The sequence below is a fragment of the Pieris rapae genome, chromosome 1 (assembly GCF_905147795.1).
Source record: "Pieris rapae chromosome 1, ilPieRapa1.1, whole genome shotgun sequence".
Classification (NCBI taxonomy): Eukaryota; Metazoa; Arthropoda; class Insecta; order Lepidoptera; family Pieridae; genus Pieris; species Pieris rapae.
In genome coordinates, this window is record NC_059509.1 from 12,513,988 (window position 1) to 12,534,171 (window position 20,184).

Consider the following 20,184-nt stretch of genomic DNA (forward strand, 5'->3'; position numbering starts at 1 on the left):
GTATTCTTAATAGCATCTTACACCTTTCTTATCCTTAATCTGATTTTACCTAAATCATAAAATAAAGTGGACCTAAACTTAACTGTTAAATGTGTCAAAATGTGTTTAAAGGATCAAACAAACTTCAGTAAAAAATATAATTTATTAAAAAAATATGGTGATTTCTTTTGTAAAATAGGTAAACTATGATCTCTATAACAATATATAAATATTTATCTTTAGTGGATATAACAACCATGCTTTGTTAGATTGAGGTACTTTCACCTAATTATAAACTACATAATTTCAAAATATTAACCATACAACCGCTGAAGACAACCACCCCTTTAAATGACAAAAAGATCACAAATTATTGCACATTGCCAGTGCTATCTTAATTATATTGAAGCAAATAAAGTTACCTTACACCAAAAATTACATTGGAATGTTAACTTAATTGGAATGAGAATACTTAAAATTTTGAGATTAATAAAAAATATAACAAACTAATTTATACTAAGTTTCTTAAAGAGGATTTGGAATTTCTTCTGGTCCACTCTTCTTTATTACTTTTAATCTGTCCTTACTTGGTTTCACAGTGTCAGACATAATTTCTTCTTCAATTGGAATGTGATTAGGGGCAACTTTCTTGGCTTCATTCTTATTTTCCTTACTTAATTTTGGCTTATCTTTGACATTTTCAGATGATGTGGCTTCTGTTTTCTTAATTTCTGATACTTTTACTTTTGAAGGTTCACTTTTATTTTCTTTGCCTGGTGAAGCTGCAGACTTGCCTGTTGATTTAGTTTCAGGTTTTTGTGTAGTTGGTTTGGTTTCAGGTTTTTGAGTAGTTGGTTTGGTCTCAGGTTTTTGTGTAGTTGGTTTGGTTTCAGGTTTTTGTGTAGTTGGTCTGGTTTCAGGTTTTTGTGTAGTTGGTTTAGTTTCAGGCTTTTGTGTAGTTGGTTTAGTTTCAGGTTTTTGTATAGTTGGTTTAGTTTCAGGTTTTTTAGTTGGTTTAGTTTCAGGCTTTTGTGTAGTTGGTTTAGTTTCAGCTTTTTGCGTAGTTGGTTTAGTTTCAGCTTTTTGCGTAGTTGGTTTAGTTCCAGCTTTTTGCGTAGTTGGTTTGGTTTCTGGTTTTTGTGTAGTTGGTTTGGTGTCAGATTTTTGTGTAATTGGTTTAGTTTCAGGTTTTTGTGTAGTTGATTTGGTTTCTGGTTGTGTCTGTTTTAAGTCAGGTCTCTGGGTAGGTTGTTGGGTTTGCGGTTTCTGTGAAGTTGCCCTCTCTGTTGCTTTTGGAGTTTCTTTAACAGTAGGCTTAGCTTGTTTAGAAGACATCTGTTCCTCAGGTCTTCGTCCCTTATATGCTTGTTTTAAAAACAGAGGTATATCAACAGCTCCAATAAAATCTTGAGAGTGTGGGGATCCCAATACCAACTTGTCATTATAGACTATGGCATCACTGATATGGGCCACACTCTTATCAGTATTGTAAAATGATGCAACAATATTTCCATTCCAGTCAGTTATAATTAGGCCTGACATGTCAGTAAGACCTGATATGCTTGCAAATGAGCCAATCTGTAGACATACATAGACAATAATAATTATAATAATAATAAAGTCTTAATTCATTTTAAGCACATTTTCTTTTCAAAGTGTAAGATTATTCGCCATTTTATAAATAAGGCAAAATAAACAACAACATGAGAAAACATTGACTATGATATTGGTTCTGATAAAAAGCCAAGTGGTTCTAAAGCTGTCTTGCTTCAATTGTAAAAAAAATATAACAAATACTTACATAGTACACTATTTCTTCCAAAATAGGATGTGGAAATTTTTGATTCAGGTATGAAAAAGGCAGTTCTATAAGATGTGCTATGCGAGATATAAACTTTCTTAAGTGTGGAGTGCTTGATAGACTCTTTGTTATTATGGGTGTATCAATATCAGATACTGCAAACATTGCAATTTGTACGCCAGATCCATCCGGAAGTGCCCGTAGATTATCAGGAGTTCCTTAAAAAATGCATATATGCTGATTATTTCAAGATTATATTTTATGGTTAGAATTCAGTTTAATGCATAGCTATTTGTAATATCTTTAAGGTTGGTATAATATTTGTTCACCATTATTAATCTTTAAAAACACTTGTGTAAACATTTTTAATAGACAAGTATTGAAAATAAGGCTTTTAAGGAATTTATAGTTTAAATCATTTTGTAAGCTACATAATACAAAATGTATCTTTTACTAATTGGAGTAATTATTTGCCATTTTAACTTAATAAAAACACAAGAGATATTTGAATCGGATGTGAATATGAGAGTTGATGCAGGATCTAGAACATGCATTTTCGAAAAAGGAAAGTCTGGACAAATTATGGAGTTTTTTTATCAAGTCCTGGATGGTCAACATGGAGATTTAGATATATCAGTGGATGTCTTCAGTCCAAACGGTGATAAAATTATTTCTGACCATAAGAAGTCGCAAAATTCCATAATAATGGATTTGGAACACGAAGGTGATTATATTTTCTGCTTAGACAATACACATAGTTTAATCAATTCAAAACTTGTTTTTATATATGTGGTGATAGAAGAAAGAGATAAAAAACAAAACGGTGACGTGAGTGCTATAGGGGAAGATGGAAAGGAAGATAAAGAGGAAGAAATTGTTGAATGGTTTGGTGTAGATGAAAATGGCGAAACATATGTTATACCAGTGTCAGTCATTATTGACTCTATAGCACGTACACTTAACTATGTGATACGAGCGCGCCATATGTTAGATATCTACAGTGCCACTAAAACCCGAGATGGATACCTAGCATTAGAAGACACATTTATTGTTGATGTGTGGTCAGCATGTCAGGTTACTTTTATGATTTTTGTTGGAACTTTGCAAGTCTATATGATAAAAAATTTATTCAAAGGACATAGTAGAATATAGATAAATAATTATTTTTGAACTAAGGTAGTAAAACAAATAAATAGTTTTTCAAATAGCAAGAGCATATTCCTTTAAAGTATAAGGTGTACATTACATACATTTCTTGGTCATTATAATTAATATCACACTAATGAGTAATGATAAGTCTAATGACATTTTAATGTCAAATATTAAGAATAATACTGTCACTAAGTATAATTGATAATGATAAACATGCATATAATATGTGTCTTGGAATTTTTAGTTGCTCATTAATAATGTATAAACATATATTATGAAAATGCAAATCATAAAATCATTAATCTACCTGGTAGTCCATCTACAAAAACTTCAGTCTTTCCCTTGTTCGGTCCACTTATGTAGTGCTTTAAAAGACGGTAGTTAAATGTTTCAGCTACAACTACAAAGCTCTCATCTGGAGATAATACTACTCCATTTGCAAACCAAATATTTTCCACCAATACTTTAGTTTTCTTTGATTCAGAATTGTAATAAAATAATCTGTTGAACACAATTATTTTAGTTAAGTATACTCTCTTTTGTTTAAATCAATAAAGTTATATTTTTTAATAAGGCTATCTATATATTTAAGAAAATCAGAAAAAAATATTGTAATATCATTTTGATCCAAGCAAACCACTTTCATTGAGAGAACTACCCTGGCTACTACTGTGCTACTCTACATTGTTTGTATTTGCAGAACAACTGTGACACAATTTTTGTGTATGAAATACTATTATGAAAACTGTTTACATAAAAATAAAACCCCTATGAGTTGAACCTTGTAGCCGTGATACTAAGTAGGCATCATAAATAATCAGAAGTGGGTATTACCTTCCTGACGGATCTGATAGACTAGTAAATACTCCATCATTTAAAAAGAATTCGCTGCTAGAATCTGTAAAGTATATTCCACCTTTTTTATCAACAACTAAAGAATTGAACAGCTTTGGACTCTTGCCTTCAATGGGTTTATCAGCTGACACCAATACTTGTTTTTTATCAGTCTTCAGATCAACTTTCCAGATGCCATAGTATGCATCTGCTACATACATTAATCCATTTTTTTCATCAATCGAAAAACCAAGGGGACGACCACAAATATGCTCTTGGGATAATCCAGCTAGAAAATAGATTATATTATTTATTAAAATAACTAGCATACTTACATTATGAATATCAATATTGAAAAAGTACTTACTACATGGTTTACCAATTTTGATAACAAAAGTAACGTGTCCACCTGGTGAGCACTTGACAATCTCACCAGTACCTAGGGATGTGTAAAGTTCGCCTTTCCATATTTGGAAATTCTCAGGACCCAATATTTTATGTTCATATAACTTTTCGGCATTATTTAACGCAGTGTTTGGAGTCAGCTCACCAGTCCTTTCTTTTGTTGGGACCGACCTAAAAGCAAATTACTATTAAAATATTCTACTCTTATTATTTTTGGTTCGAAGGTTATATTATACTCACTGTATGCTAGTAAACTTTGTATAAGGCGGCAAATTAGGCACTATAAGGACTAAAGTTACTACGAAAGCAAAGTAAACGATTAACTTTAATATTCGTTTTAAAGAGCCTACAATGAAACCCATTGTAGAATATTTTATAAATAATTTTTAGATAAACAGTTATGCCGTATTCGGAGCAGTGTGCGGTCAATGATCTTGAATTACTTAAAAAAGTATTAACAATTAAAAACCAAAAAAAAAACAACTTCATTCATTCATTTTATTTTTAATGGCGACTTCTGTGTCAATCACAATTCCGCCAATGTCACGTTCTAAGCATTATCACGGTGAGGATAGATTTGATGGATTGAATTAAATCTAAGCAGAGTTACCCAAAACAAAAATGACTTCACAGAAAAAAGACAACACACACAAAGCTTAGAGGCTTATTACACTATGCGATATTCAGACTGACTTAGTAAGACTGTCTTAAAATCTAATTAGCAAGCTCGCTATTACATTAGACTGAATACCGCATGCTAACTCATTTTTACTCATTTGCAAAGCGTACGTAGTCGGTGACGGATGTCGCCATGTGACTTAAGAAACTACCTTAGAGTAGGAGCTGCCGAGTTTGAATGACTATTAAAATGTTATATTAGTAATTTATATTATTATATGTAATTTAATAGATACTCCATACATTCAATATGGCAATAAAAATGGCATGTCTCGGTACAAATCAAGAACAGAACCAGGCTGGCACACTTTAGTATGTTGTCATTAGAGAATTTTAAAATTTATTTAAATTTATTGACACATCGTTTGCAGCTAAGATATTCTATAATAAGATTGATTGTCCGAACCTTCTTTCTAAATTTAAGATTCATGTTTGTTTTTACCAATGTATCAGTGTGTCGAGCGTTGGCTAACTTTATCTATAAAAAATAAAAAACATTCCAAAGTACTTTTTTTTCTTGCGAACACGCCATGGTGCACGCGGCCACAGAAAACAAACATGTACAAACGTCTTTGCTCTGCGACTGCCGCGCGCTGACTGAATGATTTAGCGTGCTAAGTCTTATTACACTACACGATATTCAGCAAGTAAGCCAGTAAGCACCGCCGAACCCATTCGGTCGGTCTAATTAGACAGGCTAACTGGCTAACTCTTATTACACTAGGCTGAATCTTAGTAAGACTGTCTGAATATCGCGTGGTGTAATAAGCCTTTTACTTCAATCATAGATATATACTAATATATACAAGAGGTTAACATAATACTACAAGTTATGGAGGGGAGAATCCTATAAGTTTAATTTATTAGCAGAAATAAATTTCCCTAACATTTTGACGATAGGACTGGATGGGAGGGAAAGAAGGGAGTTAAGGTTACATGGACGAGGGAAGTTTGGAGGTAGGTGGTCATATAACGAGTCATTAATTAGAGAACAGTTAAAAAATATATGATCTGTCGAGCCTTCGTCCATACCACACTCACAGAGAGAACTGTCTTTAATTTTAATTTTGGCTAAGTGAACGGGAGTACAAGCGTGCCCTATACGAAGACGGCAGATTAAAGATGTGACCTTTTTGCTTAAAAACTTATGTTTAAAAAACCACGGCGAAGAAGGGATTGAATATTGAATATTGGCATAGTGCTTGCCGGTTTTTTCTTTAGAAGATTGCCAATCAATAGTCCAGGATTTTAGAAGGTGGGAGTATGCAAGAGCTGTTAGGTCGTGGGCTGAGATGTTAGGGTGCTGACAAGACCCGCAGAAAATAGCACCTTTTGCACAAGAGTCAGCAGTTTCATTACCCGCTATACCACAATGACTAGGTATCCATATAAGTACAATTTGAATATCTTTTTTACTACACCTAAACAAAGCTTCTCTTATTTTTAAAATTGTAATATGTTTTTTTTTAGATCTAAATGGATTAGAAAGAATTGCCTGTAAGCAGCTGCGAGAATCGGAAAAAATTGTAACTTTATTCAGGTTATGGGACTCAGCGTACAAAACAGCCTCCAGAATTGCAAAAGCTTCACCTGAAAATACGGAGGTCAAAGGAGGAAGTTTATAGCTCAAAACTGTTTTGTATGAAGGGACCCATACAGCCGCACCGATGCACTCATTACTGGGAAACTTGGAGGCATCAGTATACATCGGCAACCATCCCTGCCAGTCTTTAGAAATTTTTTCTAGAAAAGAAATGGAAGCTTGGGGGGATTTTATATCAATTCCAAAGTTTAAAATTATTTTAGGATCAAAAATGAGGGATTCGTAACTATTTAAAAACAAGGGATTACTAGGGAAACTTTCAACGGGATTAGGAAGACGAGATAGTTTCTTAAAACTGAGTAATAGGCATGGAACATTACCTGTACTAGATGGCATCGTAAGAGAAGATAAGCGACGTAATTTGGACAAGATGGAGTGTGAAGAATATTGAAGGACTTTGATGAAGAATCGGTCACTTAAAAATTGTCTACGCAGATACAGGGGGGGGTCAGCACATTCTATTTGGAGAGCATTGATGGGTGAGGATTTCATAGCACCAAGGATGATGCGTAAAGATTTTGATTGAATTTTGGAAATTTTGTCAAGGGCTTGCTTGTTGCCAGGATCTAAAAGGAAGGTGCCATAATCAAAATGACTTCGTACTACAGCATTGTATAAAAGCTTTTGCGAGTAGGGATGTGCTCCCCATCTCACACCAGATAACGAACGAAGAACGTTAACACCCTTCTCACTTTTTTTAATGACATGGTTGAAATGGGGAACACCGTTTAATTTTGAGTCTAAAATAAGGCCTAAAAATTTTACATGCTTAGAGCAAGACACCGGGGACCCTTTAAATGAAATGTTACATTGAGGAACCCTGTATTTTCTAGTAAACGTGACTGCCGTACATTTGGACACAGAAATGGAAAGACCATGATCATCTAACCAATCACCCAAGTAATCCAGAGCCGAATTTATGCGTGATGATGCTTCTTCAATTGAATTTGATGAAAGGTATAAGGCTACATCGTCCGCGTATTGAAGGATCTGACAGAAGGAATTCACTACAAGCTCCAGATCATAGGTGTAAATATTATACAGGAGTGGACTCAACACAGAACCTTGAGGTAAGCCCCTCCATATAGATCTAGGAGACAGCTCGGTATTTTGGGATCTTATAATAACACAACGACACGAAATAGAATTGCAAATAAAACGTACTAACTTCTCAGGGATACTCAGCTGAAGCATTTTTTGCCTGAGCACTGGAACCAGCACGTGGTCATACGCAGATGCGATATCCAAGAAAACACCCACAAGGAACTGTTTCTTTTTAAAAGCAATCCGAATATCGGTGGTTATGACACTTAAACTATCCGTCGTACTCAAGCCCTTCCTGAAACCGAACTGGGATTTTGCGAGGATATTGTTATTTTCACAAAACCATTCTAAACGATTTTTAATCATATATTCCATAATTTTTAAGAGGGTGGAAGACAAAGCAATAGGTCTGTATGAAGAGAAATCTGATGGGTCCTTGCCAGGTTTAAGCAGTGGAATGACGATTTGTCGATTCCATGAGTCAGGAATAATTCCAAGATCGAAAAATATGTTGACTAAATCAAGATAGTATCTTTTCGTGCCTAACGAAGAATTTATGAGGAATGAGTAGGGGATTCCATCTACTCCAGGGGAAGAGTCAGAAAGACCATTTAATGATTTGTTGAGTTCTTCCAAGGAAAATTGACAATCCAGACTGTTTGAAGAGGGGATAAAAGAATTATACTTAAAAGGAAGACAATCATAAAAAGGGACTGAAGAAGGAGCCAATTTGTCGGCAAAGGAGGTAATCCAGCTGGAAGGATCATTGAAAGGGACATCGTAGGAATTGAGCGAACATCGGAATCTTCTGATCTGCCTCCAAACCACAGACGAAGGGGTACCAGGAGACATGCTCTCACAAAACTTATGCCACCCAAGACGTTTTTTTTTATTAAAAAGTCTACGAGCAGCTGCAGAGGCTTGTTGATAAATTAAAAAGTTTTCCAAGGTCATGCAGAGACTGTATGACCTTTCTGATGCTTTTCTTTTTTGAATCATCTCTGTGCATTCGGAATCCCACCAAGGAGGGGAAATTTTTCTATGTGTTGAAGGTTTAAGAGGAATATGTAAACAGGCAGATGAGTTAAGGGAATTGATAAAATCATTGTATGAAGATAGACAGTTTTCAGCAGAAACTGCGGGGAGCGCAGCTATTTTTGAGTCCATAGTGGATGAAAAGTCTGACCAATTGGCCTGGTTCAGATTAAATTTTAAGAGAGGAGAATGGCGAATAACACTCCTTAAATTGGATGGGAGATCAATGAAAATAGGGAAATGGTCACTTCCACATGTGCTCTCAAAAACCCGCCAGGATAGAAAAGGGAAGAGATCAGGAGAACAAAGTGATAAATCCACTGCGCTAGCGGGATTCTGAGATGGAAGACACCTTCTCGTAGGACACCCATTATTCAAGACACTTATGTTTATATCATCAAGTAAATCGAGTAGAAGGGACCCAAAAGAATCTGAGGAATGACAACCCCAAGCAACATGGTGGGCATTGAAATCACCCAACATGACAACAGGAGGAGGAACCGAAAGGATAATAGAACGTAAATCAGAAATGAGGTCAAAATGAGGATGGGGAATATAAACAGAAATAAATGAGATATTAAAAGCCCTCATAGCCACAGCATTAATACCATCACTATGAGGAAGGGATAATGAGTGGAAGGTGAGAGATCGACTGACCAAAAAGGCACAGCCAGCATAGCCATCATCCCTGTCATCTCGGAGACAACGATACCCAGAAACCCTAAAGCGGGAATCCGGCAATAACCAAGTCTCCGATATGGCTAGAATAGATGGAGAGAATTTGTTGATCAGAAAGGCTAATTCGGATTTTTTATTACGAATACTCTTACAATTCCACTGAATCACCAGATTCGCCATTTTTGGTAACAAATGAGTGGAGCAAGTTGATTTTTTGGGCAACGTGGGACGGTACGGGGATATCATCATACTTAGATAGCATGTTACAAATCAATGACCATAAGCAGTCAAGAAGATTTTCATTAGGGGAAACTTCATTGTTGATAAGGGAAGAGGGGCTTATGGCACAACCATTTGGTAAACATGAGGGTAAATTGGAAGTAATGGCCTCATGGGCCGCTTTATCATAAGATTTACCTGATGTTGGCCTAGAGCGAGAAGGGAGAAATATAGTTTTCCTGTATGATGTAGTCTGGGGGGATACTTGGGAAGGTATAATAATGGGCTGGGATAAACTGAATGAAGAGGACGGGGTAGCTTTTGCAGAATCTGCAAAAGATTTGCCACTGCTAGGTCTAAAGCGAGCTGATGCTTCCAGATAGGATATATTTTCCTGCGACATACAGTGTTTAATATTTCTTTGTCTATTATGCTCGGGGCATGCTTTGTTGGTTGCAAAGTGTGGGGCAGTACAAAATAAACATAATGATTTTGTTTCCGGGATATTACATTCATCGCCAGAATGGGCTAGAGTACAACGAAAACATCTAGGTTTCGACCGGCATTGTGACTTAACATGGCCAAATCTGCAACAGTTAAGACACTGGATTGTCGGAAGTTGGTAAGTATCTACGGGGAGGGAATTATGACAGGAGAATATTCTCTCCGGAAGATTTTGTCCTTGAAACGTCAAAACAACGGTTTGTGTTGGAGTCCATGTAATTTGACCATCGGAGATTGTCTTGCGATTTAGGCGTCTGGCCTTGAGGACTATACCAAAACCTTCGGGAATTTCAACAGTCTCAACAAATTCTTGCATCGACCAATCAGCTGGGACACCTCTCACAAGGCCCATACGGGAAACATTATAATTGGGAATAGTAACAGAATAATTGCTGGAAGGTACTATGGGACTAGATATAAAATTATTGGCATCTAAACCCGACTTAAACTCAACAGATATTCTGTTACGACCCACTTTCTTAACACCATCTCGAACAATGTTGGCTACTTTGTTTTTGACCAAGAAGTGACCAAACTTAATTGGGCGGATTGATGTACCAGCGGATGGGTCAGCTTCAGGGCAAGAAACATGTACTATAAAAGGACCCTTGTCATTGACAAGGTAAGTCTTGGGTGAGTCAGTTAATGATGGATGGGTATAAAACCCAGGGTTGACATCATCAGCAGATGACCGGCCTTCAATCAATGGTTTTTTAGAGGGTTCCATTAAAACTTCTTTGTCAGTGTCGAGTCTGCGTTTGACACCGGGATGGGAAAACATTGAGGGGGATGAATCCATTAACTCAACCGGAGAAGAGACCCTATCCGGAGGATCCGGAGGGTCTGGAGGATGTTTCTCCATTAAGGACTACTAAAAATATAACAAGTTAAAGGGAAAAATTAAAAAATAAATAAAAATAACTTACGTTATTAGTTGATGTTATTAATTAACCACCACCAATTAGATAAGTCAGCTTAAACTACGATAAAAATAGAAAAAACTAAATAATTAAATCCGAAACACGTGTTAACACTTAAACCCGCAACGACGACGTGGAATGGATTATGGAATAGTCAAAAAAAAAAAAAAAAAAAAAAAAAAAAAAAAAAAAAAAAAAAAACAACTTTGTTGTCAGGTACGTAATCGTACCCTGTCTTCTGTCAGTGTCACTTCGCTAGCAGTAATAGTGTTCTGTGGTCCTTAAAATGTACTTGCTCCACCACATTTACACAGTAAAACAATGCCTCTCCTTCACATTTACAAACATTACTACGTTGAAATGAGAAATCTCAACAAAACACTGTACTAGCAAAGTGTAAGATGATTTTAGCTTTTCTAAAGTACATTGAAGTTGTTTATTCTCTGTGGTCTAGTTTTAACGTTCGGATGTCACATTGCTGTACCTGTCAAAGCCATTGAAATATATTTATACACTTTGACAATTTTTCTTTTCGCTGCTAAGCTCGCCATTTTATACGCGTTTTCAGATCTAGCTTGCTAGAAATTGCAGAAAACTAAAATGGGTCACGCAAATATTTGGTATTCCCATCCCCGTAAATACGGCCAGGGTTCTCGCTCATGGTATGTACGCCATCATTAAAATTATTCCCTTTACAAAATACTGAATTGGTTATACTTAACACGTGTTGTGCATTTCAGCCGCGCCTGCTCCAACAAACATGGTCTCATCCGTAAATATGGATTAAACATTTGCAGACAATGTTTCAGAGAATATGCTCATGATATCGGATTCAAGAAGGTAAGTCATTTTGTTATTTCTACTTACATTTAGATTTTAACTACAGTTATTACTTACCTCCGATAGTAATGAATAGAATTTGACGTACCTATTTTCTTTTCGACTTTTATGTCTTGTTAATAATAATTTAAACTTTAATCTTCCTTAATAGACAAGTGACCAGTTTTCTTGTCTAGTACATTATGCCATTAAGGACATGCTGGTTTCATCCCAATAAATTTCTTCAATGTGCTAGCTTTTATATTACATTTAGGGCCTGTTTCACAATGTCCGGATAAGTTCCAAATAAGCTATTTGTTACTTATTTGTAGGATAAACAGTATTTTTGCGTTTCACGACTGTCAGATAGCGCTATTTGTCATGAAATGCCAAGTATCTTATTTGGAACCTTTATCTGTCAAATAATTTATGTGTTGCATAGCTATTTGGCACTTTATCCATACATTGTGAAACAGGCCCTTAGGCTATGAATTTAATGTAGGTAACTGGTGGTTAAATTTTTCTGTAAGTACCATAATTCTGAATAAATTTTTTTTTATTGTTTCAGCTGGACTAAATGTTTGGAGAATAGGTAAATAAATTTATAAAAACCCATTCAATCTTTTATTTATGATGAGTACTTACTATATGGTGTGTTCTATCCTACCAATTGATTTTGTGATTTAATGTAACATATTCATGTAGAATTATAGGATAAGCAAACTTATTACGACCACCTTAAAAACAAACTAGAGAGTACAATTAATGTTTATTTATTCAAGTTATTTCAGGAGTATAAAAATAATAATTTATATAAAAATATTTACATCACAACCTTAATCCTAATAAGTCCACTGTGACTGTTGATTCACCCAAATCTCTGGAAAATAAATTTTTACAAATTAACTATTACAATATGGTTTGTGCATTACAACATTTTAATATCAGTTTTTATATTTTTATTAATGTAATTTCTGTACAAATAGTTACTTTGCACCAAGTGTGGATTACAATTTTGATAAATTATATATATGATTATGTTTCTTAATAATACATTGAAAAAGATCATCCTATCTTGAATTGATGTTTTACCTGGGCTGCACCTGCTATTAACGAAAGGAAGCTACGTTGTGGTGGTCGGCAATGTTTCTTGCCACCTTCTGCACAACACAAGTTAGGGAAACAGTCCACACTAGAGCTGCAACTCTGTGGGAAGGAGTCGAATTTTGGTGGAGGAGAACATTGGAGATATGACTCTAACATACGGATAGCTGAAAAAAATAAATTTATTTGATTAAATACGAAAGCCACTTAGTGGGGTCGGCGGCAGTCATGATTCTATCTTGTTCATGGGTTATTTTTTTTATAATTAGTATTCGCAATATGATTGAAACCTTTCATCAACCAGACACAATCAAGCCATAGTTACAATAATGCTTCCTTGAAACTGTTTACTCTTAGGATCCACAGATTCTATTACAGCCTGTTATCTGTAAGTAAATACGACCATAAAGAGTCACTCAATTAGTCATTCCGCAAAGTGCAAACTCTTAAACCGCCCCTAGCATATACTCAATATTTACGTCGCAGCTAAACTCCGAAATAGTTTTCTTATTGGGAATGAAAAGTATTATTATAAGGCGTTAAAAATGACCCTGACTTAAAGAGGCTCGTCAAAACAATTTGTTAACTTAGCCTTACTGTCTATTATTTTTTCTATACGAACCTTGACCAATAATCGGATTAATTTAAACTTTTACGTTACCAATTATCACCTAAACTTAGTTATAATTATAGTAGATAGACCTAAAGAGCATACCAATTGATGGCTTTCTTGTTACCTTTTCAAATACAATCTAAGACTTTTCTAATAAACGACTAAATCGGAATCTCAATAAAATTATTTTTGTTATCACAGTTTCGAACTCTGGACCAGTATTCTAATCACATTAGATAAAACTGCAACCTGATGTGTCATAGTTCCTATCAAAGCACAATTTTACTAAACACATCTAGATAAATGGATAATGTTATTAAAGATCATACGCGCATCTATTCTGTTGGCAACTGGCACTAAATCAAGCCGAGCTCTCGCTGTACGGCAATAAGAGCGGCTTCCGTCAGGACAACAGACACGAGGCCAGCAGTCGGCGTCTGTTTTGCAGGATTGCACTTCAAATAATAACTCGCCAAGAGGTGCCGCCGGACATTCCCGTGGAATTACACCTAGGATCGCTGGAAAAATATAACAATTAAGTAACGATATATTAACTTATATTATGTATTAATTGATACATTCTTTATGTATGAACCAATTCGACTTAGGGTCCTTCAAGAAAAGAGCGTACAAATTCTTAAAAGGCGGGCAACGCACTCGCGTGCCCTCTAGCATCGAGAGTGTCCATGCGTGGTGGTATCACTTAACATCAGGTGAGCCTTCTGCCCGTTTGCCCCCTGTTCTATAAAAAAAGGTACTCTTTAAACATAAAAGACAGCGAACTTTATTATATACACTATATATGTTATCTGTCGCTATATATGTATTACATACTTAAAGGATAATATATTTAGAAAGGAATGACACGATAAGACAACAACACGGCAACGGGAAATAAATGTTAAACAGTAAATTAAGATATTATTAATATTACGTTGGTGTGATTGTTCCTTGATTGTGGGTCGCGGGGCCGGGAGGCCTTTCACACACTGGCCTTGACAGCAAACCTGATCAGCGCCGGTTAATCTACACTGAGAGTTGTTCTCGCAGATAATGGGGAACAACACATTGGGCACTGATTTGGGGCAGATGAATTTTTGCGTTTTGCCTGTGAACAATTTCTTTTCGAATTACTAAATGCATACTTAGGATCTTCAGTCCGCAATACATATTACATTTATAGCTTATTGAACGTCATAATGTACTAAAATAATAAATGCCGAACAGCAATGTATGTAATGTAACAGTCTGATTTTTTTTTTGATTTCAGGTAAAGTTATGCAATCACCTTTTTTAAGTGGCGCACTAGGTTTTGGCGTAGTCTGTATCGGCAAGATTTGCAAGAATGGCCTCGGTGGTTCCGTAGAAGTTGTGGTGGGCTTCGGCGTCGTTGTGGTTGTAGTAGAACTGGTTGTACTCGGAGTTGTAGTTGTTGTTGTAGTAGTGGTGCTTGTGGTTGTGGTGGTTGGAGTAGTTGTGGTGGTGGTAGTGGTAGTTGGAATGGTTGTTGTGCTTGTGGTAGTGCTCGTGATTGGGCTTAATAGCTCTACATTACTGCTTGTCTCGATGCTTCTAAAATATTTAGAGTACTACATTTTATTCAAGCGAAAGCAAGCGACTATCTACATCGTAATAAATTTAAAATGAAGTTATTTCAATAGCAAGAAACGTTATTACATAAATAGTATTAACAATGTTGTAACAGTCGTTACATATTATATATTTATAAATGCATTGAAACTTTAAAAAATAATTATTATTACTTTTAAGTAGTCTTACGTTGGAATTCTTGACCTCTTATGTTATTAGTCATTTAACATACAAATGTAGTTGGTAATTTGTATTTAGGTACTTTGCAAAATAAGTTGTAAACTATTAATATAATGAATACTCAGTCTCAATAATATATAGCCTAAATCTTATAAAAACCCGCCACACTAGATTTCAAACTACATTTAGTCAGGTATTAAATAATTATCTACTAAGTAAATGGCCTTAACCCAGGTTCATGCTTAATACCCTGACCATTCACTTTTGCTTTATTATTTTAAACAAGCTAAATACCAGTGTAATAAGCGCAGGCGAACGAAATATACTTCTAATCTAGATGTTATCTAACTACAGATGAACTAGACTTGAATTTTTGAACACATAATTCCTTTTACAAAGTCAAAATTCGAAACCTAAGAGTCATAGTGACGTTTTTTGGAACTCTTTTTGATGATCAGCCCTTGTCTTCCAATCCGAAACAATGCATGTTTCTCTAGTATCAAACTCGGGACTTCGGGAGTTTATTGCGATAAACACTCACCGTGAATCACAGTGGCATAGTCACATTCGAAACAATATTTTTTTTTAGTTTTTTTTTTTCAGAAATACACACATTAAAACAACAGTGGTTTTTGTCTGACCGTAATAGAATCGTTAAGATACTATGCAATTATGTTTAATGTATTAAACTTGTTTTAAAGTTACCGAGTTAACTCTGCTGCCGGTCTGTTTTCGCCTTTGGAACAAAATCCTTTACAACATAAGTGCTGTTTTCCCATAACGCTACTGCATTCTCTGTTTTTCTTGCAGGGAAGTGGAAATAGGTCTAACCAGCCGCTGCTTATTCGCACCTTTGGACACTGCAGCGACTGAGAATAACCTGAAAGTGAAAATCAATTGTTTTCATACTCGAAGCCGTTTGCGTAGAATAAGAAATTAATCTTATATGTAAATACAGATGATGTATATACGAGTATATTCCAAACATCATATAATTGGTTTTCATTTCGTTTCGCCGTTCACGACGTAAATTAGGAATATATTATGTGCTATTGAAATTTAAAAAAAAAGAAGTCGATAATTCTTATTGCAAAAATCGTTATAGACACAAATAATATTGTTTTATATGGGGACTAAATCATAGTTCAAAATTTATATATCGGCAATATACATAGATCACTCATACATGAATTAAATAGGTGTTTATGTTAAAAACTGCGTAAGGTCGAAGGAGTTCTATCTGAACTATTTATTAATTGAAGTTTACCGTATCACATCTATATCTACAGTATATGTCACAAGCTATCTTTTCAAAAATAGATAATAATTTCTATACATATACCAAAAAAATAAAAAAGTAATCAAATAATTGTAAATTTTTGCCAACAAAAATACGGCAAAACAGCGGATTAGGTATGAGATAGGCACTTAACAATGCTTTCTTTAAAATTGATCGGCCCAGAATATAACCAGTTCCGGATAAGTACTGTTTAACCCGTTATATTAGCTAAGAATTCGATTGAGAGGTGCCTGAATCCTACGTTGGTATTTGCAGACGGAATCTGAATAATATCTAACTATTAAACGTAATTCTCTGGTTCTCAGCAGCTTTTTGTTATAACAGATAGTTGCTGATATTACTTTAGTACTAATATTTATACCTGTAAAACCATATATACATATTTAAATAAATCAACCTTTTATACATATAGATAGGTACATATAAGTACGCTACTTTTAGCCAAAGAGGTCTTTTATGTTTTGCTGTCTACAATCGATATAATATTATCAAAGTCAAAGATATCCAAACGATATTTGTCTTCGCTACATATTGCAGTAATTACGAACAAATATAAAGTATGGTCATAACAAAAGAAGTAGATCTTCCCGAATTTACAGCTTTAAATGTTCAAGAAGTTGATTTATCAACAGCCACGCTTATGTCTGCTGGACCCTACCTCGGCAAGGACTGTGAAGGCATCAACAACGAATTTATGCTGTGCCGGTATGAATCCAACGACCCCAGGGCTTGTTTGGATCTTGGCAAAAAAGTGACCTCTTGCACGATGCAATTTTTCAAAAAAGTCAAAAGTAAATGTCAACATGAGTTCAATCAATATGCTCATTGTATCGATAAAAGCTCCGGAAACTATTCGTTCGCTAATTGTCGCAAGACACAGGCGGTGTTTGACAGGTGCATGGAGGAAAAGTTGGATATGCAGAGACCTCACTTTGGATACTTTTGCCGTGCCCGTGTGCACGATAGTAAAAGCTTGCCGCCAGCACCGCGTGAATCCTGTCCCTGCCACTCGCAGGTACCTGACCCTACTCCATCTTTGCCAGATTGTAAACCTCGCACAGCGGCTCGCTTTACTAGCCGTTTCTATTGGATGACAGAGTAGACTTCAATTTTCATTCGTACATCTTTGAATACTTGTTTTCCGTTCAATTAAATAACTAAATGTCCATAACATTTAGTTGAGTACACACACAATTATGGAATTGTAAAGCTGTACTGTTTTCCCCGAAAAATTTAATGTGATAAAAAAATTGTTAAAAAGATTAAAAAATAGTGGATTCAATAATAAAATGTATGCGATTATAATCAAGAATAATACGTCTTTAATGAAGAAATTGCCAGCAACCGCAGAACCAATCTGTTTGGACGTTGCAAGAAAGACTATAAAATGCAGATTTAATATTATTTATGCATAGTCTTAAACGGAATCGCAATCTTAATTTATGTATGATGTAAATGTAACGTTGAAATTACCAAATGTTTACCGATGAACTTTTACGTTTTGTATTTCGTAAACCCTTGCACTTGAAAGAGCTTGATGTTACATGATAACCCAGATATTTCAGGAACGAAAAAATGTCGCCATTCCATACAAGGTAATAAGTTGTTGCGTATACGTAATTGGCTCTCGACTCCAAAGACACCGGTAGGTATCAGGAAAACATATAAATGAATTGGAAAGTTGCTGTAGTTCCAACTTAAATAATTATGATGTAATAAGAATGTGCAGTGCTTTTAATGTAATATTTTGTGGTACGCGTTGGTTTTGGTATTAATATGTTGGTGTTATTAAAATCTTTAACTCGTCTTTAAGTTGTTTAAATTATTTATTGTACCTTAACAAACAGTACAGTAATAAAAACCCGAAGATAACTTGAAAATGTAATGGTAATTCGTAAGTAACATTCAGAGTCGAGACTTGAATATTACTAATGTATGTGAAAACGTATTGCATTTTGACATAGGTACCTACTAGTGTCTGAGTCTTACCACGTGAAATAAAACCAGTGGCGCTACAACATGTCACTTTCATGATCACTTGTTAATAGGTATAAGAGGCAAGTAGGTGATCAGCCTCATGCACCTGACACACGCCTTCCACTGTTCGAGTCTATGTTTCCGGTTTCCTCACGAAGTTTTTCTTCACCGTTCGAGCGTATGTTAAATGTGCACATATACAGAAAATCCATTGATGTACAGCTGGGGACTGAGCCTACGACTGAAGTTTCACGCTGTAGCCAATAGGCCAAAACTACCCTCTACCCATGAAATAATAGTAGCAAACAGGATTTTATTTGGAGTTTTATAATAAAAATAATATATTTTCCTGGTAAATATCTAGTTAGATACTTTTAGACAAAATATAGTTTATTAGCGAAAATAATTTATTCGCCATGGAATTTTAAGAAGTATATACAGGGATGGATGCATACTTATTTAAACGACATTTTCAAACCAAGTTCATCGTAGTAAAACAGTAATGAAATAGTTTAATAATTAAATAATTTTGTAACTGTGGTTAACAAATATAGTTCGGTCGGATTAATTCCGAAATGTACAGGCAATATTGCAGCACCTAGTTTAATGATAACTTGCATCTATGGTAATGGTAGAACTTGCAGATATTCGCAATAATTTACATTTAAAAAGCGACCCATAAAGTCTACGTATTTAAGTTTAAATTATCAAAACTTAATTCAGTAAATCAAGTTTTAAGTAAAATTAATTCAGCTTCCTGTTACATAAACTTACCCGTTTCGATACATCCGAGCAATAAAAGAACTGATACAGCCTTAATAATCATTTTGAACACTAGCACTAGAAGGCATTACCATTAACTTCACTGACGGGCAAAGACTGGCGAATGGAGCCGAAAGCGTTGCATAAGTACTTGGGCTGTTGATACAGATTATCATTTGGCGGACAAACACTTTCGCTGCACTTATTGCCACAAAGTACTCGCCCTCTTTATAGAGCCAACTTAAGTTTTTAGACTACGTGCCCAAAGCTTATGCACAAATAGATTTCCTTATTAAACTTTTAATAAATACGATCCAACCATTTGCAAAATAACGGAACTGCTTTAAATAAACCTTATTAAGAATGAGCTGGAAAAAGGTTATGATACAAGGCGTGGATCAGTATTCCTGTCTAACTATATCCTAAAGCTTTCAATACAAGTGTTGACGTATTTAACGGAAAGTAATTTAATTTTTAACAAAAAATACGTTTATGGAACATAAGACCACGTCATTAAATTTCAACCTGTAGGCATCCCTACTCATCGGCAAAGAAGACAAAGAGTGTAGGCCGAGAGAAAAAGCCAGCGTAAAAGCTCTCGGTAGGTACTCTTTTAAAAAAGCAAATCATCAAACAATACTACAATATTTAAAACAAATAAATCAAATTAATTAGAAGTCGCCTGCCCAGCACCAGTCCCAGGCCCTTTTATCAACTAGATAATTCCTAACTTTATAACAGTCTTTTTATAGTAGATAGTCCGCTGAAGTCTTGTTTAATAACTTAATATTACATGCAGGTACAGTTTTTGTTTGGTTATTAAAACTTTTAAGGCCATTTTAATAGGAGCGACCTTCGCTTTAAAAGGAAAGCGTTATAAATCATATAGACTTTATCACTTTTAAATGTGAATAACATTTAATATTAACATTATATCATATATGTCATGTCTGATATTATCAAGTCTTCTATTATCACATGTTATTA

The 20,184-nt window shown here is 35.0% G+C and overlaps 5 protein-coding genes across 5 annotated transcripts; 3 read left to right on the forward strand and 2 right to left on the reverse strand.

Annotated features, from left to right (window-relative positions):
* Window positions 1-123: 123 nt before the first annotated feature.
* LOC110997442 lies at window positions 124-4,626 on the reverse strand. Its single transcript, XM_022265596.2, has 6 exons — window positions 4,412-4,626; window positions 4,134-4,342; window positions 3,767-4,055; window positions 3,240-3,433; window positions 1,781-1,998; window positions 124-1,557 (listed from the first exon to the last, which is right to left on the reverse strand). The coding sequence occupies exons 1-6, from the start codon at window positions 4,531-4,533 to the stop codon at window positions 505-507; spliced, it is 2,085 nt and encodes a 694-aa protein (XP_022121288.2). The 5' UTR covers window positions 4,534-4,626; the 3' UTR covers window positions 124-504.
* On the forward strand, window positions 2,189-2,947 carry LOC110997443 (transmembrane emp24 domain-containing protein 5). The gene has a single exon (XM_022265597.2). The coding sequence runs from the start codon at window positions 2,222-2,224 to the stop codon at window positions 2,930-2,932; it is 711 nt and encodes a 236-aa protein (XP_022121289.1). The 5' UTR covers window positions 2,189-2,221; the 3' UTR covers window positions 2,933-2,947.
* Window positions 4,627-11,353: 6,727 nt separating the features above from the next.
* LOC110997488 (40S ribosomal protein S29) lies at window positions 11,354-12,286 on the forward strand. The gene is made up of 3 exons (XM_022265665.1): window positions 11,354-11,514; window positions 11,593-11,692; window positions 12,240-12,286. The coding sequence occupies exons 1-3, from the start codon at window positions 11,453-11,455 to the stop codon at window positions 12,246-12,248; spliced, it is 171 nt and encodes a 56-aa protein (XP_022121357.1). The 5' UTR covers window positions 11,354-11,452; the 3' UTR covers window positions 12,249-12,286.
* Window positions 12,287-12,431: 145 nt separating this feature from the next.
* Window positions 12,432-19,339, reverse strand: LOC110997485 (integumentary mucin C.1). The gene is made up of 7 exons (XM_022265664.2): window positions 19,210-19,339; window positions 15,864-16,038; window positions 14,677-14,960; window positions 14,323-14,496; window positions 13,718-13,906; window positions 12,764-12,942; window positions 12,432-12,551 (listed from the first exon to the last, which is right to left on the reverse strand). The coding sequence occupies exons 1-7, from the start codon at window positions 19,259-19,261 to the stop codon at window positions 12,540-12,542; spliced, it is 1,065 nt and encodes a 354-aa protein (XP_022121356.2). The 5' UTR covers window positions 19,262-19,339; the 3' UTR covers window positions 12,432-12,539.
* LOC110997487 (NADH dehydrogenase [ubiquinone] 1 alpha subcomplex subunit 8-like) lies at window positions 16,916-18,258 on the forward strand. Its single transcript, XM_045629774.1, has one exon. The coding sequence runs from the start codon at window positions 17,018-17,020 to the stop codon at window positions 17,558-17,560; it is 543 nt and encodes a 180-aa protein (XP_045485730.1). The 5' UTR covers window positions 16,916-17,017; the 3' UTR covers window positions 17,561-18,258.
* Window positions 19,340-20,184: the final 845 nt, after the last annotated feature.